Consider the following 26331-nt stretch of genomic DNA (forward strand, 5'->3'; position numbering starts at 1 on the left):
ACTATTTGTAAAAAAAAAAGATGTAAGTTTGTATTCTGCGGATTATATATTTTTATTACACATTTTTGTGTTATTATAGGTTGTCTAATTGTCGCTGAATTGTGTATGTTAAGAACGCGCCGTATATTTCAGCGGTATTTTAAAATATCAAAAAAAATGTATTTAATGAGTTATCTACCTCGCTATTAAATACTGGTAGTTATTCAATTTTTATAGCAAAATAATATCGTTAAACATAATATATATTAAATACGTGACAACTGAAAATACAAATGAGGTAAATGGATCTTGAGGAGATGATCTTTAGTTTTAATAACTATTAACTTACGATGAACAATCTCTTATTGGTCGTGTTACGAAAAATTTGGTACAGGTGTGGTGGTGAAGTGAAAATATTAGTGTTTTATGAAGAAAATAATTAATATCAAAATAATTATTATAATAACCAATAAAACAGAAAATAAATAAATAAATAATAAAGTGTTACAAAATTGAACTGATAATAATTATTCATACATCGAGTTACTTATTAGTTATTATGTATAAATATCTATATTTCATTTTATAGTAAAGTGAGAAGAGAACGAAGAATATATTTTAAAGAATATTTTATACATAAAAATAAAAATACAGTGCAAGGCGTTAGGCGTTTCAAAGGCAGGTGAATGATATGAAATATTATAATACAAGAGTTGACAGTACACGTGTATAAAGAATGAAATAATTCATGATTTATATAAACGTGATGTAATAAAGTTAAAGTTGGGACTTTTAAAACTGTTGTATTAAAAATGAGAAGGAAACCATTTTCTTGATATTTTATTTATTTGTCATATCAAGATAATATAGTTCTTTATGTATGTTAAATACTACTGTTGTAGCGATTGTGATAAAATCACTTAAGCATAAAATATCAATAATTAAAATATATAATATTATATTATATACAAATAAAAGTAAGATTAAAATGTAAAACCCCTGAAGCAGGAGCGGATCCATAAATGTTTTACGGCGGGGGCGCAAAATTGTCCTTATACTTACGACTATAAGCTGCCTGAATTATAACATAATAAGTAAAAGCAACAAAAAGTATGTTAGGCCCTAACCTCCAGGAATATATAAAAGTAAGAATCGAAACACATTAACACACTTAAACAATGCACACTAGTCACTACACAATAAATATAAAATTATATTATTAATCAAAAACCCAATATATTGTAATGATATTTACATTACGCCACCTAACTCCATATTTCATATCATCAATAATAATATTCAAATTATATTAAAAATACAATAATATAACTGTACCCTGTATCATAAACTATATACCTACCAATCAAAAATATGATTTATTAAATGTACAATAATAATATCTTATAACATAGTACACATGACGTAATCTGTTAAATAATATAATAACATACAACAATAATATCATAAGTCTGTCAACAAAACACCAAAGGTCTATGCTATATAAGTAGAACTCTCTTTTGATATCACGAGCAGTCTGCTCACATCATCCAAGCCTGCCTCACTACAATGTCTATTTCAACATAACGAACAAGTAGTTATCTCCACTTCAGGTCTTTGCTACTTTTTGTTATACTCTTATAATATTGTCTTTTACCGTATTCCCATATTGCCGTTTTACCATATTCACAAAATACTTACAAATTATTTTCTACATATTAAATCCTTTATATTTCAAGCCATCAACAAACCAAACGAAGAGTTAAGGTAAGAAGTTATTGTAAAATCCAACAAAATAGTAAAACATATTATTGTAAACATTCATGACTAAAATTACATAATTAAAGGTACGCAGACCCAGACAACATAATTAATAAAAACTTATGTTTAAATCTATATTTACGACCTGCATATTTAAAAACAATTATTGGTAATAATATATTAGTTTCAATAATTAATAAACGAAGAAGTAAAAAACGTCGACACTCCTAGCCTCATCATTTATTTTTAAGGATACCTAACTAAAAACACCTTTAGTTAAATATATAATTACAAGGTAAATTTTCATCAATAGCCACTCGCAAGCTCATTTTTGATTCATTAAAAAGGTGGGTTTGAATCCACGACCACGAGATTAAGGGTCTCGTGGTCTTTGTATATTTGCTCTTTGTCCCGATTATTCATTATTGAAGTTTATATATTACCATTGATTTTAGAATATTCAATATACTCTATATTACTATATTCTATATTCTATATACTATATTCTAAAATCAATGATATTACCTATTACGAATGATTGTTTGTAAATATGCGAGTCGTGAATATAGATTTAAACATGAGTTTTTATCAATTAAGTTGGCTAAGTTTGTATATCTTTAATTATGTAATATTAGTTATCAATGTCTATAGCAATATGTTTTACTATTTTATTGAATTTTAGAATAACTTCTAATATTGTTATTGATGATAGTATATACAAATACAATATGGTCTTATGGAGTTTAGTAGCGTAATGTGAATATCATTACAATATTATATGCATTGCATTCCCAAAATACCCCCCTTGGATCCGCGCCTGACCTGATAGTAAATAATACTAAAACACCTTCACTAGTTTTTAATGTACTTACATTGTATTCAAAACTACTATAGTTTGATTTGTTTTCACATAGAATGACACTAAAGTACATAACTAAAAATAAAACTATAGAAAATGATACCATTTATAAGATTAAAAAACGATTCTCATGTATTATAATTATTATATATTATGTTGGGGGCGTTTAGCGAATTTGACTAATGGTATCTTGACAACTACTAAAAGTTTAAGAAAGAAACTACTTGAATAACTTATTTTTATGAATAGAATGACACATATTTTTTTTTTTTTTTTTTACATTAGATTATAAAGAACAGTGTAATCCTATTTATAACATTTTTATTGTATCTATGATAAAAAATACTGTTTCTTTTTTCTTCGTAATCGTATAAACTGAAAATAGTGTGACATCTCTATAAAAACGTAAAATCATAACTAGATTGTGCTTTAAAGGAAAAATGTGATTGAAAGTGTTTTGCAATCTTTCTAAATCTTTAGAAAACATTAAAACGAGTAAAATTTATAGAATGTTGTGATAAAAGAAATCTTTACCTTTGAACACTGATTTCTTGTAAACTATATTATTTTAAATTGGATTGGTAAAACTACGTTTTACAATAATGTTCAATTGTTTTAATATATAATTAAAAATAATTAATATAATAAAAATAATAAATGTATAATTAATATAATTAATATATAATCAACAATATAGTTTAGCAATAACTTTCTACTCTCATTAATTAATCATAATAAAATAATTGAAGAAGACTTTTTTATTAGCTTAACACTTATATTTTTATTCAAATAATCAGCATCTAACCATTTAATTTTATTAACTAATTAACTAATAGTAAATACTTAAAAATTAATTTAAGAAAATATATATTATATAAAACGAAAAAATAATTGATTTAAACTGTGGTTATTAATTATCTATACAAATAATTTATTTTTCAAGTAGAATTCAATAATTAAGTATAATTTAGTATTAACTACTGAGTACTACTGACTATTGATATTTGATGAGGAAAAAAACTATAAACGATGGTAACTATAAGAGTATATTTTGTAGAAAAATATTTTTTTAATGTTTTATTAATTGAAAATCTAATAATGTATTAAAATTTAAAAAACAAAACTTTGAGGATGGGGTACCTTAATTAATTATATAGGTACATAATACGTAGGTAATGAACTGACAATATAATACGTAATATGATAGTGATGCGATGATGCATTTTAAAATTTTAAATAGCTATAGCTACAAATAATATGCCAAAATGGTGAAATTAATCAAAACCTAGATAACTAAAAAAATATATTTTTATAGAATTCATTACGGTTTGTAGGATGTTAAGATTTAATATTTCTACATTCGACTATTACACTCAATAACATATTGAATATCTCTACTCACTTGTTTGTTTTAAGTATAGATTTATTAAAATGGAAAAAAACTAACATTCTACTATATACCTATGCGTGTGATTTTAAACCATAATAATTACTACAATCGCTCATTTTATATTTGGTAATTTTAGCAGCGAAACAATATAATTTGATGATTTAAAAATAGTTGCTAGCAAACCATTTAAATACTAGTTCGATTTTTAATAAAAGTAATAGCAGGAAAAATCTCAAATTTTAAACGAATCCTTTTATTTTAAATTCTTATTTTTTAAATTATAAAATTTACAAAATAATAAAACAATTTTCTAAAATAATTATTGATAAATATACATAAAATATAAATTTATAAAATCTGTAACAGCGTAATGTTTTTCATTACTTCGTCTTAATAATATGTATCCTACAATTATTTTTTGCGATTATTCGAGGTCGAATTGTTGTTATATACAAATATAGATAGTATAGTCATTACTTTCAACGACTTTCATTTGGAATATTCATTTCAACTTTTTATATAAGTGTTTTAGACTCAAAACACAAAAGTGAAGTGAGCCGTGATAAATGTATTGGTTTTACAATTAAGTTTTTTTAATACTTGTCTGTGGACATTTTTTTTTCGGATGGTAGAAGCACTCCAAAAGTTTTGTCTAGCATCTTCGTGTATCGGAAATCGAGTTTAGATGGTATACTTTGAAGTGGTCATTTTTCGATTTTCTCTCAAATGGTAATATATAAGCATTAAGGAAAACTATCGACAACTACAACTGTCAAACATTTTTGAAGAAATGTCAGCAATCACGAGAAATAACCGAGTTTCGCTTGGAATCATTTCTCGACACTTCGAATACGTGTGATGGTGATTTATCATTGTTTTCAAATTTAATATTAAAACAAGCCACTATCAGGCGCCGAGTTCAGCTTAGCCGGCAAAATATATTCGGTCCTGATTTTTTTCTATTGAATATAACGTAAAGTAATGATTATTGTTATACAATTATTAATTTTCACAATTACCAAAATAGCAGGATATACAATGACTGATGTACTTAAACATTTATTAACATTTATTTACCTCCTCATATAATAAAAAAAAAACAATTACAAAACATAAGAATGTTTCAAACAAAAATATTTTCCAACAACTATTATTTCTATAACATATAGTACAATATTACAATAGACTGTAAACTTACAGGTTTGAAAATGAATTCATGACAATAACAAATCGATTGATCAAAACAAATACCAAAAAAATTTTTACATAATTGTACCTATAAATGTGTTCATTTATCTTATGAAAAATTCTACATATATTTGTATTTGTTTTCAGTTTAATGCAAGAACAATACAACTTAATTATTACATTTCGTTTTTAAGTTATAAAATAATTGAAATGTTTACAACTACGAGATAATAAATTAAAGGTTTTCAATAGATTTAATGGAAAATTAAAAAATTGTGACGAATATAGTCTGGAATAGGTATGTATCTCTGATAAAAAAATCAATGGTGGCGGTAGTGGTAAGGTTTGTAGTAGTAGAGGCTTAACTAAGATCCTACGTAAGTTTAATATATTAATTTCATGAATACCTACACAATATTTTAAACTTTTTTAGTAATTCTCATACAAATACTGAAAACATTTTTAAACTTTCTTACAATTTCCGGGAAAACTGTAGCTCTTCAGTCAGCTTCCCCCTCCCCATTTACGCCACTTCTATTGTTTACAACTACAACAATCTGTAAATAACTATCGAAAAGGTGTTTTAGTACGAAGAACCTGTGAGTATCTATAGTGATCATCCGTTATTTATTAGTGACTGATGTGTAACCTTGATGTGCCGCATCGCGACATCAAAATCATCAGCAAGAAAAATAGGTCAGTAATCAAAACAAAAATGATGAGGCTCACTAATTACGAATTCAAGACTCGTTTTACTCAGATGTCGTCGTACTGCTCAAAACATAATACCATCACTTTTTAACAGTAAAGCGAAATCGATGATCGAACTTCGTGTGGTCGCAGAGAAAAAAGACTATGCAAGGTTAGGTAAGACTATTTCTTAGACTGACTATGGGAATTATTAAGGTTATCAAGTTTAGCGTATATACCGCGTATACCAGCAATCCTAAACTTTCTTATATGCTTACAGTACCAACTATAAACTTACATATTTTAAACATTTCAACATATACTAATTCAAAGTAAAAAATACAGTTATGACTTTATGAGTAAATAAAAGGTTTTTATTTGGAAATAAAAACTTATGAAAACTATAAATTATTGTAACGTGATGAACTTTTATTTCATAATAAGCGAAATAAAATATTTGATTACTTTTTTCTTCATTAACGGCCAAATGATAACTAAAATCATATTTAATAAACAAATTATTCAATTTGTTTACAACTATTTCCTTTGCATATTTAGTGTAAAAAACAATTTATCTAAAAAATATATTTTCTGTCAATCTACGTGAAGGAATCGTAGAAAATCTAACGGTATGACGGGCGTTAAGAAAACAGTCCTTTATGACATATCAACGGAAAATGATGTGGTTATCCGCTCTAAAACTATATCGTATAAGCTATATGGACGACAATGGACGCCTAACCACGGTATAAATCTGGTGACAGCGAATATTGCTATATTAATATACCACAATATCTATAAACACTTCACTGTATGTATTATTCAATTCGAAATTCGTATATTATAATTAGTATTATACATTAATATGTATCAGATAACTTATAAATTGATTTTATTTTGACTAAGTGAGTTGTATTCTTTTAAAATACCAGCAGGATTTTTGATAAGTAAAAGTAATTAGTAGGGCTCGTATTTAAACTATATGCTTCTTTTTTATATATGAGATAGAAATCTAATTGTTATATATAGATTCGTTTCACGTCATTCTGATTCCAAATAAGCCAATTAATTTTTTGTTTTTTTTTTTACTTTTTTTTATGTAAATGCTTTGTTATTGCTTTTTTTCATTTATTTCAGCTGTGATTTTTTTATATATTTATTATGCTATTGTAATAAAAAAAAAATAATTAAAAAGAAATGTAAAAACCCAGAATGCGGATATTAGATTATTATTATTTTTGTTATTGGCTTATTTAATAAATATATTAAACGTATATATTATTATCGATCTACATTCTACATGATAGCCTTCAGTATCTATACAGTTAGTATGCCTATAACATCGATATCGACCATTTCAAAATTTAAGATTTAGTGTTGTAATTTGAAACCTCTTGTATGAAGTATGCACCGATCACTTCAGTGGATGTAGAGAGTTCGATTTCTATGCATAAAAATATTCTGTCGGACAAGAGAGTCAATTTTACAAATGAAAATCTAGAGAAATACATGGTAGTTAATTTTTTTTTTTAATTTAAATTAATTTTTCAGTTTTTTTTATTCATTTCTATAACTAGTTATGCTTTTTTTGTTACTTTTTTTAAAAATAAATATACTTCTTTTTTGTTTTTTTAGTTACTTATTATGCTTTAAAATCTGAGCCCTATATTAATTATAATATACTTAAATAAGCCTATTTTGAGGCATTCGACATAAAAATAGTTTATAATCTTTATTTGTTAAAACTTGTGATTAAATAGGTAGGTAAGTATCTAAAATGTATCAAGTATATAGATTTTAGGTACCTATATAATTATAATAATTATAATAAATAGTTGAGCACAAAGAAAGTATTCTTTATAATATATTTATTCTTAATAATATTAACAAAATAATTAACATTTTAAAAAATATTTCTAATGAATGAGTACAAAATTAGTATATTTTTAATATATTCAAACTGTATTTCATCAGCGTTAACTTAGAACTTTCTAATAAATAGTTTTCAGTTACGCTATTGTTTATTGTTTTATTGATAATACATTTGAAAAATCATATTATAGATAATAATATAGTATATGGGTAAAATTGATTGCATGTCTAACATTTCCAATAAAGGTAGTCCAACAATTCCAAAAATACATTTTCTCGTTAGATTTGTTTTCAAGATATATTGTTTAAAAAATTCTAATGGTACTTTTAAATTTGTTTGGTTTCTCGTATTCAATACACTACCTTACATGCAATTACTTGTGTCTAGGGATATATTATATAGCTATATTTAAAATACAAACATTGATATATATATTTATATATATAAAGTGAAGTTTCTATAGACTATAAGTTATAAGATGATGTAAAAAAACAATTTTTATATAGTTGCTATATTAAATTTACTTATAAAATATTTAAGAAAAAACTATTTCAAAATAAGTTATTTATTATTTAAATACAATCACAGTAAAAGTATTATATATTTTCATAAATCAATTTGTTTCAGTTGGTTCATTTAATCAAATAAATCACTTATCAGTAGAGATCGTGTTATACAAATAAAAAACTGTATTGCGTAAACTAACTGATTTATTGGCTTTTTATAAATAAATCATTGATACACTGCAGATAGTAGTTAGTGTCAAAATAAAATGACGTACAAAAATATCAAATCTTGATCGATCATCGATTGACAAATGTGCATTGATACTTTTATAGAAAAATGAAATGTCGATACTCTTTTATTCGAAACACAAATCCCGTTTGCGACATTATTTATTATTATTATTTTTTTTTTTTTTGATTTTAAACCTTAGCTTATAATATTTTGCACTATAAATTACTGTAATTGTACAATGATTTTTTAAAAACATAACATTAAATACGAATGTTTTAACAAAGTTTTTTACAATGGTAACCAATAACAATGTATTTTTTCAAATATTTTTTTTTAACAAACTTTACACTGAATATCGAAAAAGTGAATGAATTATATAATATTAAGTGTAACGTATAAGTCTTGCCGTTTGTTCACCCGTGAATAACGTATCGCATTTAGATTTCGTTGTATACTCGTGTCGGATATGAGCGCAGTAACGAGGGTATATTAACTGTGAGAATTTAAATAAATATCTTCCTATTTCTAGGCCTAAATAAGTTACAGTCCATAAAGTCATTCACAGTATGAAACCACGTGAGCTGTGGACCATTTGGCTAGCGGACAAGTATACTGTGATATTAATATAATATATAGCAGAAGCACAAGGGTCGTCGGGCACATCGCATAACGCAATAGAAACATGGTTATTATTAGAAACCGGATTTTCGAGCACTAAAAATGCTACGAATAAGCTACTTTTAATGCTCTAAAAATCCATAAAAATATTTTTGTTTCTGAGAAATAAGAAATTTTATTGAATTAAATAAAAAAAACACTTACACAAGTGCATACAAATTTTTTTTAAATAAATAAATACAAATATATTTCACTTTTAAATGATAAATTAAAACAGATTAATAATAATTTAACGTTAATAACTTGTTTAAGTGCATTTTCACGTAGTAGTAATGTCCGGTTCATTCCGTGGCTCATGTTTTAGGCGTAACAATTCAAATTCAATGTCTAGTCTTGTCAGGTGAAATTTTCAACAGTACTCACGTCTCACATTTGCGCTTACTGGTGGAGTCGTGGAGATGTCATCTATGTAGGTGTACAATCCTTTTATCCTTTCATTCTTTTGCATATAATAAGATATAATAATATAACTTTTTCTAATTTTCCTTATCATTTCAATGGTATTTTTGTTTGCTTATTCATTAACTAACTCAGTCCATAATATTACAGCAGTTGCACTAAAATGCTCTATAGGTACTGCACCTCCAATGCACACATTTTCTGAAATATCTGCAGTGATTATTGTTATTCGAATAAATTCTACAAGGTTGTGATGCAGAATGGTGGGAGGAGGATTGTAAGTCGGTAAATCTGTAGAGACTTTAGACTATATAAGTACCACTCCCTTGAGCATTATTTTATTTTTATTTATTTTATTAATACATAGTATTTTATGAGACTATATATTATTATAATATAGTTTAATGCAATACGGTTACCTATGTTCATTGTTCATTTAATAAAGTGTATAATAGAGGTAAATATTATATTATTTGTATCGTATATAATATACGACCGCGTTTAAGTTCTATATATAATATAACACAAATAAATTTACATTATATATATATACCTATATTTCCTTTTTCCAGGTACATAAAATAAAATATATAGAACTAAACTCGACCCCCCTCGCGACGAATCCAATTATTATTACGTCGACTCCTGTCATTTGAAACCCCATACGAAAATACCATCCCCTCAGGACGTCATATATACTGCAAAGAGAGATAGAATACTGCACAGTAGTTTCGCACGACAGCTATATGTATACATATATACATTATACCTGCAGCTGAGAATCGATTCTCGCGGTCATCTCTTCGGTCTTCTCGTGGTTTTCCTCTGGACACTGTGTGCCTTTGTGCTAATCTCTGTCCCTGCCTTCACCCACTACGCTCTCCGCCAATTTTGTGACGGCACAGAACTACAGCTGAATATGGCGTTTACGCGATTATAAGTAAATTATATTACCTGCACGTACGTAGTGTTTGTCGTTACGGTCGCTATCGTTGATTAATATTATTAATGTTCGCATATAATATACGAAAGCCACACACAGTGCGTTAGTTGCAGTATTAAAACTGGGTAGTAATATAACTGCGAAATAATATCATAAACGAGTACGTACGGGAGATAGAAAAATGAATATCATAAGACTATGAATTTAACGTTTTTCCTCATATATATATATTTAGTAACTATAGTGGATTAAAGTGTTTCATTTTCTTCCCCCCGTTTTATTAAAAACGTCACTTTCCACGCTCTTAAGTTGATTTCATTTAGAATGTTACGAACTATTAATATTTAATTTAAAGGAGATATTATACATGTACTGAACTCTCATTATATACATCCACACTCAAAAAGTGATTGCGAAATCCAAATGTAAAATAGTTGTCAGCGTTAATATACATTTTTTGTTAAAAAATAACGAGACACGAGAGACAAGCGTATAATATATACCCTCAGGACTCCGCGTGGTTTACAGACACTAAACACATTTACTTACCTAGGTACTTACAGCTATAATATATCTCAATTTCAAGGACCCTGCATTGTGGGATACTGGATGAATGAAAGATTAATGCTGTGATGACTAGTGACTATAAACCCCAAAATAATATTATTATATAATCGCTGAACGAAATCGTAATTTGTTGGACATATTCAAATTTATACAGACTTTAATACTTTGTAGATACTCATATAGTTTTGTTAGTTTCTTTCAGTATTTTCATTTTAAATTGAGTTACCTACGAGTACTGTTAAATAACATTAAAGTGTTTCACATTATTGTATAACTCGCTTTAAAACTAAAATATAGATAAGAGTAACGTCGAAAAATCACATAAGATGCTGTTGCATTTAAATGTATTAACTGGTAAAAATTTACAGTAACAATAGTGTGTCCCCCTTTTGTAAAAACGGACGAAACTTTTAAAAATATGTATAAAACTATACAATCAGTATAAATTAGCTTACAATAAACATAATAGCTGAGACATATAGATAATAAGATGATGATAATAATAATAATAATAATAATAATAACTATTGTATGTGCGATTAGCAAGTAGTTGAAAGAAACTGAACGAAACCAAACAAAATTTTCGTAGTCAGAATTTTCTAGTATATTTTTATATGAGCCGAATATGTAATACATTATGAAACGTTATAGTTTTTTATCGTCGTACATTGATACTATGACAAAGTATTGGTATTTTAGTTATTATCTATAATTGTTTATTCATCCTGTATACTTGTACCTGTATCCTTAATACTCTAGATTGAATAAATATGAATTCAGAGATCCCCATACCATACAGATTGTGCCATTGTTATTAAACTCGTACGCCCAGGGCTGTATTTATGAAGTAGAAAGCGTAACAGGAGATTGTTGCGCTATGAACAGCTAATTTTTTCTAAATATTGGTTTTTTTAATCCTTTTTTAACTTATTTTTTACGATTGATATTAGGTACCTATATCTGTATACCTTTATTGTAATGTATTACCACAGTTTATTATATTTTAATTTTATCTTAAACATAAACATTATGCCCTGTTTAACATATAAAATGATTTAACGTCCACTTTAAATTAATAATGAAGAAGAACGTTTTAAGTTATTTAATACATTATATAAGTTGGAACATATAGGTAACCTACTAACCTAACTCATAAATACCAATTTTATCATAATAAATGAGTTTTTTTTTTTGTAGGTATTATTGGTTGGTTTTTTGTGTTGTCATCCCAAGGTGAATAAATCCCTAAACTCGATCTTGCGGTATGCGTCAACGGAATTCGAACATTTCGCTGCGTCCTCTTCGAACAAACACTTATAATCCCCGTGAGAAACCCACGTACGACAATGCGTGGAGAACCATCGTTCGACTGACGATGTTAGTTGGGAGAGGGATCGTCGAAGTGGGAGAAACGGTTTGGGCGCTACGCGCGGACCTCGTCACGTGCATCCGGAACAGTCTCGCGTCACTGTCGGAATTCCGTTTAGTAAAACGCATTACATATAGGTATTACATTATTATATATTATTATTATCGTTTACTAAAATATTATAATAATGAACGGTCGTCGTCGCGTGTCGCAATCGTTGTTCTGCTTTTGTCACGCATTCGCCCTGGCCGTGGCGTTGACGGTCGCCGGAAGCGCCGGCGGAGGACGGGGCGCCGTCATCGATGCACCACCGCAATGTCCGGACGACGGATGCGCCGGGATCCGGTGTCCTGTCCGCGACCAAGACGTTTGTCCGCTGGGCCTGGTTCCGGACGCGTGCGCGTGTTGTCCTCACGGCTTGTGCGGCTTGGGCGAAACGGCCGCGTGCAACGCTGCCGACCGGCCGTGCGCCGACAACTTGGAGTGCGTCAAAACGGTATACCTACGATAATTTATTATAGCTATTATATTATACGTTATTATATTAGTATTATCGGGACCAGCTAAACCGTTTACAAAGATACACGGGAAACCCTTAGTTTTGCCACCCCAAACATGTCTTGTACAAATAATAAACTATCATCTCCGTGTTTTTAAAAACAAAACGAAAATCAACATACATCTTTATAGATATATTATACGTATTTATATATCAAAACTAACTGATCAACTATATGTATAAATAAATACAGATATAGACTATTAAACCTCTACTATTTTAAGTCAGTTACGTTTGTGTGTTAGTATAAAAACGAAGTAACGTTAATTGGCCAAATTATTAAATCAATAATATTCAATACGTACCAAATTAACATTTAATATTTTTACACTAGTAGTTTCTGATAGATTTAAATACAGTACTTAATTCTTAAATGGTTTTATAAACCTTTTAAAATATATAATATTAAGTGTAGTTATTATTATAGGTACTCAGACAAATTTCAGTTTTTAAATAATAATAAATTAATGTTAATAGGTTAGGTAATATTAATTATTAATCGCTGTAACTGTAAATCTGTAACACTTTTATACAGCCCAATGTCTTCTAAATCTACTATCATAGAAATATTTACTCACCTTAATACACAAAATTAAATAACTCAAAAGTTAAATGCCGACTTTTAGTCATTCGTTAATGAAGTCACAGAAAATTAGAAAATAGGCGTGGTTCTCATTTGAAAAAAATTAATTTGGTATCGTCACTGTGAAACATCCCTAAAATGACATAATAAAACTATGGTCATTTAATATATAATATATTTAAAAATCCAAAAATCCAAAAATTAGAATTTGAATTTGAATAAATAGAGGTGTGCCTGCTCGGAGAATCACTCTGTATAATATTATTATTAAACTATTCAGGTGTGCAATATATTACGACTTTGTGGCGTATTTGCGAGGATAATAGCAGTGGGGTGTGGGCTTAACTTTTTTCCGTCTCTATAGTATACATAATATGTCATACATGGCTGTTACGACATTTTTCCACACGTCTTGATTTGTTTTCCACAGAAACGATTCTGTATAAAATGCTTTGGCTAAAACTAAGTTTTTTTCATGGACAGATGTTCCGTTTATTTAAAATTTCGAGTTAAAGTTCTTAAACCATAGGAAAAAAAATAATGGTCGATAATAATACATCATGATTGCAGCTGCAGACCGTATAGGAAATGTGAATAATACCTAATAATTATAACATATTATGTTATAGGAAACAATAAATTTACATACTCATAATATACAAGTCCTGTGATCAATCCAAAAAGCAGACAACTACAAACTAATAACTAATAACCAAGCGGGTATTCGGAGTATTATATAGAATTATTTACCAAGTGCAATATGTAAAACAAAGTCTTAGAAATACTAAGAAATCGAGCACGTCTACATATTATAGTAAAATATTGTGCATGTGTTGTTTTTCCTTTTTTATATTATAAAATGTGTTATATCTATATACATATAGCCCTGATACACCATCACCACAATAACTACTATTAGAAATATTATTGGACTCCTCCCCCTACCATAGTCCCATTATTGGTGAATATGAACAAAATACATGTTATTGATACCCATAACCTATAAATTAACATATTTTTTTAAACTTTAACCACACCCGAACGAATTATTATAATGTAATAGTGGATATCTATATCACCGATGGTAGACTTTATATTACTTCAGCTTGCTATTATATTTTGCGCATAATGGCGTATACGATGTAAACTTGTGGCGTGAATACAACTTTATTTTTTTATCGGGTTTCTGGTTGAACGTGTAAGTATGCGTTTTACCGGACGTAAATCGTTATATTAATATGATGGCACCGATTGTATATATACATATTCGTACATGTTTCTTAACCCTTGCAGTATTACACACACCGACCGGCCACCACCATTGCACACCCTTGACTCGGGACTCTTGTTTGCAGACTGTGCAACCCCTTTACACCCTTCTAGCAGACACTCTTATATTCAACGTCTTGTGGCACATATATATATATATAAACATAATTGCACATATTTTAATACATCAAATATATTATATAACCATGAGATAGGTATTAGCTATAATATAGTATCAAACTGCAACTCCGAGCGGTTAACGAATTGGTGTGTATAAAAAAAAATATTGTGGAATTATTTTTCTTTTCAAACGTGCTTGTAATGACGTATCGATATTTAAAAAAAAAGCAACGATTTCTACTTTATAGCAACAAAACGATGTAAAAATATATATGTATATACATATATTGGTAAAAGCTACTAAAACTTTACCCTCGTTTCCATACATTTTAATTTGCGCCTGTCAATTTATACTTCGTTATTGGTGTGTATAAGGGCGTGCGTATAGCGATGTATAGAGGTATAGTGACGACGAGTTTGTAAATATATTTTCTCAACCGGGTCCTATGTTTTAAGTTTTAACGACTCCGACGAGGACGTCACTCCGATCCTTTTTACAATTTCATCATAATATATAACATTATATACCTGGAATTCGATAATGAAAAGACCGTGTCCGAGTTCATTTTGGAGTAGAATACGCTGTAATATATTGGTGTGCGCAGCCTAAAAATCGATGCTGTATCAATTTATTATTAAGAATAGGAAAAAAAAAGGTCATAAAACGTTACTGTTAAGGATATATATAATATGTATGTTTATATGTACAATATATAAAGTTCGGGACCTCCGGGTTAAGCGACATCCACTCGCGTGTGTATGTAATATGGGGGAAACAAATCGTCATTAATGTCTGTTCGACAAACGTCGCAATAACCCTTAGCGCGCCGCGTACGTCGTTTTTAGTGCATTTCCATCTAAGGCGCAGCACTCCGATAGTGCACAAATATTTATGTATAATAAATCGAACGACTATCCGGGTTTTATATACTTTATAGGCAATGCACATAAGTACAGTATACAGCCGTTTTAAACTTCCGGCGAGTAATATTACTATTTTATGAAATTAATATACTAAAAAACCGCAAGTCGCGACAAATGACGAAATTAAGTTTTTGATTCGTTATTTCTGTTCAGCGGTGGATTAAAGGTTTTCTCATTAAGAAATAAAACATCTTTATTTGCATAATATATGTAATGTAAACACTAAAGACATAAGATTTTTTTTTTTACAAATCAAAATGTAAGTTCTTGGCGACCCAAGCATTTTTTTTTTTTAGCTCACCGGGTGAATGGATGATAATTTCTCCTTTCACCCCTATTATACATCTACCGCTGTTTCTATTGCGTTCGTACTTAGTCATTTTTATCCGGTTTTATTTGATTGGGTTGAGCAAACTCGTGTAAATCAAGTCATAAATTACTAAAAACTGTTCTCAAATGTCTTTCTTTTTTTCTTCTGTTGGGCTGCTGAATAGCGTCGTTTTTAATTCTTTTGTTTGCTTAAAATTAAAAATAATATATATTTTTCTTTCAACTATTATATATATTGTATTATATAATATAGTACAATACGCATTGCGCGCGCACAAGACATTTAAAGTAAACAGCCGTTTATTAATACTGCGAACCCCGTTCAAGATTTATAGCGCTGAAATGGGAGGAACCGCGTATATACATGTACTGCGGAGGAGTCATTTTATTTTTACTCGCATATACATTTTCTACTTGCATACAGACCGGAGGCTTATTTCAAAGTGGGCAATGGTGATGCGGGCTGCTCCGGGCAATAAATTCACAGGACGCTGATTGTTATTTATTCATCTCGTTGCTATCGACGCGGACGGGTGAGGACGACATCAAATACTAGAGCTTCGGGGCGTCGAAAATGTAAATACTAGTCTCTGATCCCCATGCCTATTTCGAGGCTAAATCTCAGACAGTTATACGACTTACGGCTAATAAAGTATAATATTTTACTCAATAATAACACGATTTAGCGTTAAGTATAAGTGCCTACTGCCTATTATACATTACTATATTCGTATATATACTTGTATACTATAAGCAATTCAAAAATAGTATAAATCGATATTACTACGTGTTTGTATAATATATTACGCGTTATGTTTGGTGTTGACCAATATGGTCTTTAAACGGTTTAAGAGATCATATAAGATACCAGGCATAGTTAGATTACAAGATTTTTGAAGATCTCGATAACTAAAGCTAAAATAAATTATAGGTATCCATAATCCTTAAGTGCTCATGGGAAGTCATATACGAATATGAAATGCTATTATTATAATATAGTGATATACTGATATATGTATTACATTACTCGTAGTATATATTATCGATATTAGACAATCGACCTTATCGTAAAATAAAAAGTTAAAAAATCACAAAAAGTGTGTTAATATAAATTCCTACTTTTAGTCAGTGCTGTCTTTTCACTGCCACCCCTGTTAGATGTCTGTGATTATAAATTATGTTTAAATGAACGTATCATCTACATGTGTTGTCTACAGACATGTGACACAGTCAATTTACATTCAGAAGTTCTCGTTTTTTAACTTCATTATTTTATATTAGAGAGCAGAATTTTTTACTGTTGGACTCTTTAAGTTAACTACATTTTCTTTGGTATGTTAGAAGTGCTTTTTCGATATTTTAGTTTAGAAACGAGTTGTAAATGTATAAAATATTACAATTAAATTAAAAACAATGATTTAAATAATTTGCTCCAAAATTTTTATACTAAATAAGTACCTCTGATAAACAATAGAAAATGGCATTACTTTTAAATTAAATAAAAAATGATTTCGCGTTAAAATTAAAAACTATAAAGCTATAAATGAAAATTATTGAACATAATATATTGTCTATGTTACTTATACACACTTTAGCATTGTAAGAAAACAACACAATATACGTGTGAGATATGTTCTTCAAAAATATAACATTGCATATTATACAAATAATATTGTTCACATCGACGATTACATGAACTTATTATAATTTACATCACGTATTTCGGTAACTATAGTCATGTCTCCATGGCGTTTCTGTGATTATATAGGTATTAAAGCGTTCCTTTGAAGAAAAAATTTAATTAATCAATTATAAATGATATATTATTTAAAATAATTTATTTAATACGTCACCTTATTAATTATAGTAAAAGTATACACTAATGTAGAATTTTTGTTCAAAGGAACACATAGGTGTAGGTATATAATATGTATAATGTATATATATGTATGTGCCTACTTACGACTCACGTTCAGAATCCTCAACCAATTTATATTCCATCAGTCTTTTGTAAAGAAAAAGAACATAATATACCTATATATATATATATAATAATATGTCTCGTCACTCGCCAAATATAAAACAATTTGCTTATGACAAAATTCGTGTACAGCTTCCGAAATAAGCAGTGATATCAAAATATCACGAAGCAATAATGGGTACCTACATAATAAAATATAAATTCACATTACAAGATCGTAATTTAAGGAGAGATCAAAAGAGCCGTTTTATATTATTATTCGCTTCATACGTGATCGTCATACATTCACAACGAAATGCTTGTATATTTCGGAGAATTAAAAATAATCATTATGCAATGTTTATTTTCTCCAGTAGCAAGATAATAATATATGTAATTGAATCGCTATCTGTGTAATATATTTGACAGTCATTTCACTTCATATTATAATATTAATATGAAAATGTGTAATGATGAATAGGTACTACGACTTAAGAAACATAAAACGTTTATTACGGAATAATATTGTTATACATTAATACATTATTGTTTTTATAGAAGTCATTGAATAAGTAAGTACCAGCAGTAAAAAAGGTTTTTGGTATATTGTTGTCGTCGTCGTCGTCGTATTACGTTAGTTGCTCAGATGTGTAGGAAGTAGTAACTATGTAGGAAATTTAGCTATAGGTATTATATTCATATAATATATACTTTATATAAAATCATAAAATCATTCTAACATGCAACTATACAATATATTTGCTGTATTGTTTTATCGTTTTTAACATTTACGATTTACCTAATATTTGTGTAAATGCGATTTAAAATTATTTTCATTCTTTTGACATTTGGCGTATTTGTGTAGTGTACAGGCACTGCAGTATAATATATTATTATAATAATATAATACACAGATGGATTTGAAGTTTGAACCGATTATTGGGTATATTTATATTATGTATTAATTATAACAAACAACATTTAATTGTACAACATTATATTATTATGCAATTAGGTGTATGAGAGTATACATTCAATTTAATATAATAAAATATATTTTATTATACTGTTTGTCTGTGTGTAATGTGAAAATAAGAGTAATAATTAAACGTATAGTATATAACATTACTATTATATTAAACATAATGTATAATAGTCATGGGCGTAGGTATAGGAAATATTTTCGGAGAGGGTTTTGGTCTAGATTTAAGTACGTTAAATTTAATTCACAATATTTATTTTAAAATTGTTTTATCTTTAATTTCGGGAAGCGTTTGAACACCCAACCCCCCTCCCCCTTATACTTACTCTCATGATAATAATAAGTAATCATGAACAAACATCAGCACTACCCGAGTTGTTTGATTACAATATAATAATATATTCCACATTATTATATTCATGTATAATAATACATACACGAGATATAAAACGCCGAGAACAAGATGCGGTTTTCTCTCCTGTAGGCTGTGGTGTTGATATTATAAAGTTTATAATATACACATATATATAACGTACCTACACAATATACACTCGTGTATACTCACTTGCTCGTCTGCGGTATAGACGCACATTAGATGCATTCTCTTTGATGTTTTTTGTTTCGTTCCACACCGATCGCTTTTTCCCGAACACGTGAAATCTTTTAAACTCAGTGATGCATCCCGCTATATCATATTATTATCATAGTACTATATAAGTATTATGTGGGTACCTACTATATAATAATATTTTATTATGTATATATACATTCCGTGTGTCGCGTATACAAGTCAATCGATCGATCGGCAGAAAAAATTGCTCGACAACGTGTTGTGCACTCGAAATTCTTTTCAACAGGCTGTAAAGACGCAACGTGCACCTCGCATACAACGGGGTTGAATGTTTTGTTTTTAATTATCACTTCGACGAAAAAAAAATGTGTACCTATCTATAATAATAACGAGAACAGTGGAGGAGTATGGAAACACTCGATGTTCTATTATGCTGTGATGAATGATGATCATCATCTTATATAGGCAATACTATGAGCACATTTTATAATACATCGACGTGTGAAACATTAAAACCTATAAAGTAGATATAAAATATAACGCAGTAACCATATTTATATAATGATTTTTCTTTTTACTATTTTTACTTAATTTTTAATAAAAAAATATCACTATTTCTCGCTTCATTCAGAGTCTAATATGTATATACTTTGTACTTAAACCCTATAATTTTAAATATTTCTCTGTTTATATTTTGAAATAGTTTGAGTGTGCATGCTATATACAAAATTACCGATTCACGGAAAACCAAATTCAGTTTATGAGATAAAACGCTAATAATATTTTGCGTATTATATTAACATCATAAAGTTAATCAAAAAATATTTTTCGGAGTACTCTGGTTTTAAAATTTACCAGATTTTTGCGGTCAATCAAATAAACTACCGTTCTACACTTCTAGTAACCCGTGTAAGAAGTTCTGGAGCTACCACAATATAAAAGAATTTTGTAGTGGTTTTCTGCTACTAAATTCTAATAAAATGTAATTATTTATTTAATAATATACACAAATATTAAATGTATACACTATTTTTTTTTACCATAATTCGATAGCGTAATAGCACAATTCGCAAACATATTATACATATACCTATTTATATTTTAGAAGTATAAAATAGTAGTAATATTGTTTACTGCTGACCCGAAATGTTTTAATGTCAATAGAGAAATATTCTATACTTAGTCGAATATTTTTTTTTCTCATATTTATAGTATTTGAACACTGAACATCTAAAATTTAGATCACTACGATGAATAGTAAATAGAAGACAGAAATACTCCTCGCGAAATTGCATAGTATTTGTTATGATGTGATGTTAACAAAAATAAATTCGTGTACTTAAAAAATCATCTCGCAAATTAAATTTGAAAAATTATTGTGTATATTGTATGTGGTAACTGGTGATAATAATTTAACGATTTCAACATCTCGGGTGGTTAAATCCCTCCTGCCTCCTTAGACTCGACTAAAAATATTAGTACCAATAGTACCTACTTACATTTTTTTATAATTTTCTAGACATCAAATGTGCATACACGACATAATAAAATATTATAAAATCAATGAAAATCATCGTCAGGCATATTGCGGTACATATTATTTTAATATCATTATTGTGTACACAGAAAGACATCAACGGCGGCGTGCAATACCGGTGCGCGTGCAAGGAGACGGATCCGGTATGCGGGACGGACAATAGGACGTACTCGAATGCGTGTCAGCTGAACGAGGCGGCCTCGGAGCTCGGAAACAACGGGACGCAACTACTCTGGATGCAATATAAGGGACCATGTCAATCGGGTAAGTACCTATATACACACACACACACATGCATACACACATACGTTGTGTATAATGTTATAGTATATTAAAGACATATTAACGTTTGAATGATCTCTCGGAAACGTATTAATTCGATTCCGCTCTCTTCAAACACGCTGTCTCTAGCGTTCTCAGAGTTTCCCGCTCGGCGTACGATTAAATACACTAAAATATAATATACGTAATGCGAGTATACTTACATACATAAATCTGTCAACGAACACATTTTAAGTACATGTAATGTTGTATGTGTGTGTGTGTGTGTGTGTGTGTGTGTGTGTGTCTATTATACTTATTGATTTTCAACCATGCTTCACGCTGCATCAATTATTCCCTTTTAAAGAGTTTTTATTTATTATTTATTATTCATTTTCTTTTTAACAAATAGTGACTTTATACAGATTTATATACTTACATGACTTAAATATACCTTTTTTGGTTTTCTTCTTATTGATTAGGTACTATAAAACATAAAAATAAAATTCTATATCTAGATATGTACGTTCCCCGAATGATTCAACAAGCATTCTATTCCATCCCTTTTTACACTTTGAAAATGCATTTATTTTATTCGAATTCTGATTTTTCTAATTTAAAAGAAACTACGTAACCAAACACCGACAATATCCATGTTTTTTAAATACTAAGATATTAGTATAATTTGAAAATTATTCTGGGATAATACAAACTTCATTTTTCAAACAAAACCACCATATTTTACCGTAAATGTTTGTTTAGATATTTTTTTGAAATTTTCAAAGAGTCTAAATCTGAATTTTAAAAAGTTGTTCCTGAGTAATTGATTTTAAACACGTAGTAATATTCCTTATAATAACAGTTTAAAATAAAATATAAATGTAATATTTAGTCAATTATAATTTATTAATACCTGTTATGCTAGAATAAATTTTACAAAACATTTATAATAATTACTATAAATTAAAATCATCAATTCATTCGGATATTTTAAATCTATTATAATAGACTTTTATTCTGAATACTTAAAGTTTAAAAATCGTTATTCAAATTGTTATTTCTATGTACAAAATTTTCAAAAAAAAATCTTCTTCTTAATTAATAATTTATAATTTAAAAGGGTGGTGCACATTTAAAAAACAAATACTCCTTAAATTATATAAAAGTCTAAGTACCTATTTGAAAATATAGTCTATAATTAAAAATTTCAAAAACCAGAATTTAAATAAATTTATTATAAAAGAAAAAATGAAGATGAGCATTTTTGGTGAATAATATCTTATAAAAATTAAATGTCAGTGCAGCACATTGAGTAGTTACTTATTGTTATTTGTTAGTTTGTTACAATCGATACAATCTAGTGTCACGCTCCGTACCAAAATTGAGCTATTTTGGTATATGTATATATCAATATATAGTAATAGTATTCTGGTATAATATTAAATATACAATCGTATTACAAAAATTATGACTAACATCCTATTAAATAACTGTGTATCTACTTATTATAGATATAATTATATAATTATATAGTGACATTGACATAACTATAACAATGTTTGCAAAACTACCTAAGATTCAAAAATTTAAACAGTTATCAATAGATTTGTAATATATTATTATAATGTAATCACTAATTAAATAACTCATGTTTAATTGAATATTTCGAATATTGATAGTGATTTATTGCTGTGCACGTGATAGTGTGAATGTGTGATACACATTACAAACAAAACTATATTCGTGAAGTACCTATATATCTCATCAATATAATAAACAAAATAACTTATTTTAAATATAAAGAACATTGTTTGTTTACAGTTGCAAATTTCTAATAAATTGTATCAACACTTTAACAATATTATTATAATACTATATCATTTTATTTTTGTTTTAAGCCCCTGACATTAGGTCAGCGCCCAAGAACTTGGCTGGTTCCATCGGGCATACTGTGGTGTTTGATTGTGAAGTCAAAGGATATCCTGTGCCTAGCATTAGCTGGCGATTTACAAACACAGACGGGATCACCAAATGGTTACCAGGTTTGATGTATATATATATTTTTTTTTATTACGATCGGGCCCACTTCACTAGAACTTAAAAGTGACGTTCACAACACGTGAAAAATTCTCTTCTTATAGAGAAGGAGGTAATAGTAAGCTGACATACTCCAAGGTTTATCTATAAACCGTGGACACACTCTACCTCCCCCGAGTGATATGACATTGAAAAATACTGTAAAATCGTTTCAATGGATAAAAATAATTATAAAAAAAGTTACAATCTACAAAAATAAGTTATCTAAACATTACACGGTAAATTATACCTCTCGATCCTTCTATATAATAACGCCGTAGTACCAATAGATAATTAATTTTAATCTGCTGAATTTTTATAGTAATTTTAAATTATATACCATGTAATAATTCGAATGTTAACTTTAAATCGTTATTAAAAATATCTATTGGTTAAATTAATGATATTTATTTAATATGTTAATTCCACTAAATTTTAATTATAATTAATACGTGACTTAGCAGTATAATAATTTTTTGAGCTTAGTTATTTTAATTTTTCTTATAAAACTACATCGTGTTATATATCCATAGAAATAATTCAATCAATCTTCTAATAAATACTCTTAATCTCGAAATCATTGAAGTTTGATCGATCAGTATACTTATTCATAAATGACCCGTGGTGATGTACAAGAAACGATAATTAATTATCTATATCTCAATAGTACGACGGTTTCGTTAAAATTTAATCGACTGATATAGAGATAATATACTAACGCAAATAACCATCATTATATAAAATCATAACCATGATATTTTTACTTTATGATACTCCAAAGGTATAAACTTCATTATTTATTTTATTTCTTGTGCATTTATATCTTGTATACAATAGTTACTTACACAACTCTGGTTGAAATCATAATCGTATCGGCTACTAGATAAACATATAGCACCTACCTATAATAGTAGTCTATAATGTTATAGTATTGATTATGATACAAATCGATGCCGTAGAATACCTACAATCTGCAGACAAAACAAACATAATAATAATATAATATTTAGGTATAGGTATGCAAAATTGCAAAGTAGGTATCTTAATACTTACTATAGTTACTACTTCTTAGTTATTACCTGTGTCGAAAATGTACGTATTCATTTTAAATGGTTACAAAACAAATTGAAGTATATTTATATAATATATATATATACCTATAGACTATAGGAAGGTATTATACAATTTTTTGTGTTATCGTTTTTTTGAAAATTTCACTATTTTCGAAGAAAACATACATTTTCAATTTCATATTCCTATGTAGAATATTTTTCTGAAAATATTGATGCATAAAAATCGAATTTTGAACGAGGCCTACCTAGATATTAATTATTCTAATTATTAATTAAAAGTTATTAATATTTTAACTTTGAAGTTAAGATGAGTAGAGTAGCATAGAGGTACCGCACAAAATTTTGGACCACTACTCAGCACAACTATAAACTTTAAATCAGTATATATCTACTTATAACTTCAAATTTTGTAAGAACAATATTTTGAAAAACGCTCATAATTTTCAATACAATTAGTATTTACTGTTGAATGAATCATCCATAGTGTAACGTAATGTTATATATGTATTGTGTGATGGCATTTTAGTGGAATAGCAAAATTATCGATTTAAATTTTATCCACCCGACCACCCCTAATTTATAATTTATATTTATAATTAATATTTGCCTGTATTATTTTACAAAGCTATTATGTGAAAGTTTAGAATTCAATAAACACACACTATTCGTATATTATAATTTTTAAACTATAATATACATAATAGATATAGTTATTGCCTGGTATTCAACTCGTGTATTTACTATTCGTTTTTAATATCTATTAATTATTAATATATTATTATATTAATGTATATGTATTACATATAGGAGACGATTCACTAATAGCGATACAGACTAGAGGAGGCCCAGACCGTTTTACCGTCACCTCGTGGGTGCAAATCATGGAATTTAAACCAGCCGTGCACACGGGAAATTACACATGTCTAGGTACTAATTCAGTAGATGTGACCACAGCTTCGGCAGTGTTGGATGTCCGCAAAATGGTTTAGATAAGTCTTTTTACAACAATTTGTATACTTGTGTTTGTATTTTTTTTTTTATTATTATTATAATACGTTCTAATTGTACCACCATGTAGGTATTTTTTTTTTTAATTATTTTTTTACTTTTTATGATATAATTTAAAATTGTTGTAACTCAAAAGCTTGAAATATTATACTACAAGATTCCACATTTCACATAAGTTACTTTTGATTTAAGAATATCAAAAATTTATACTTTTCCAAGATTTTTTATATAAATTAAATTATGACAAAATTCGTAAAAATATATATCGATAGGTATCTATTTTAGTATTTATTAATTTTAAGAGAGCCGTTTTTTTGAGTAGGTAATACCTAAACCAGGCCAACGATAATTATAGGTATTAATCACAAGCACATTTAAACTTTGTCCAAATCGTTTTTAATTTGTTTATTATTTTTTTATAATTATTCAGAAAATAGTATGACGGTCTCCATTATTAGATATTAGTGTATTACCTTTCAAAAATTTTGTTTTTATATTTTATAAAATGATCAACAAAAGTTCTTATTAAGGTAGTTAAGTATGCAGTAAAGTAGAAGTACAATTAGTTTTCAATATCAAAATAAAATTCAAATGGCTGTAAACTTATTTATTTTTAAATACCGAATTGGTAATTTTAACTCTGATGT

The 26331-nt window shown here is 28.1% G+C and overlaps 1 protein-coding gene across 1 annotated transcript; it reads left to right on the forward strand.

The window, feature by feature from the left end:
• The first annotated feature begins 12483 nt into the window (after window positions 1-12483).
• LOC114124356 (insulin-like growth factor-binding protein-related protein 1) lies at window positions 12484-25849 on the forward strand. Its single transcript, XM_027987584.2, has 4 exons — window positions 12484-12927; window positions 21356-21530; window positions 23426-23569; window positions 25484-25849. Exons 1-4 carry the CDS (start codon window positions 12619-12621, stop codon window positions 25663-25665), a joined length of 810 nt encoding a protein of 269 aa, XP_027843385.2. The 5' UTR covers window positions 12484-12618; the 3' UTR covers window positions 25666-25849.
• The last annotated feature ends 482 nt before the right edge of the window (window positions 25850-26331 follow it).

This window comes from Aphis gossypii, chromosome 2 (genome assembly GCF_020184175.1).
Source record: "Aphis gossypii isolate Hap1 chromosome 2, ASM2018417v2, whole genome shotgun sequence".
Taxonomy (NCBI): Eukaryota; Metazoa; Arthropoda; class Insecta; order Hemiptera; family Aphididae; genus Aphis; species Aphis gossypii.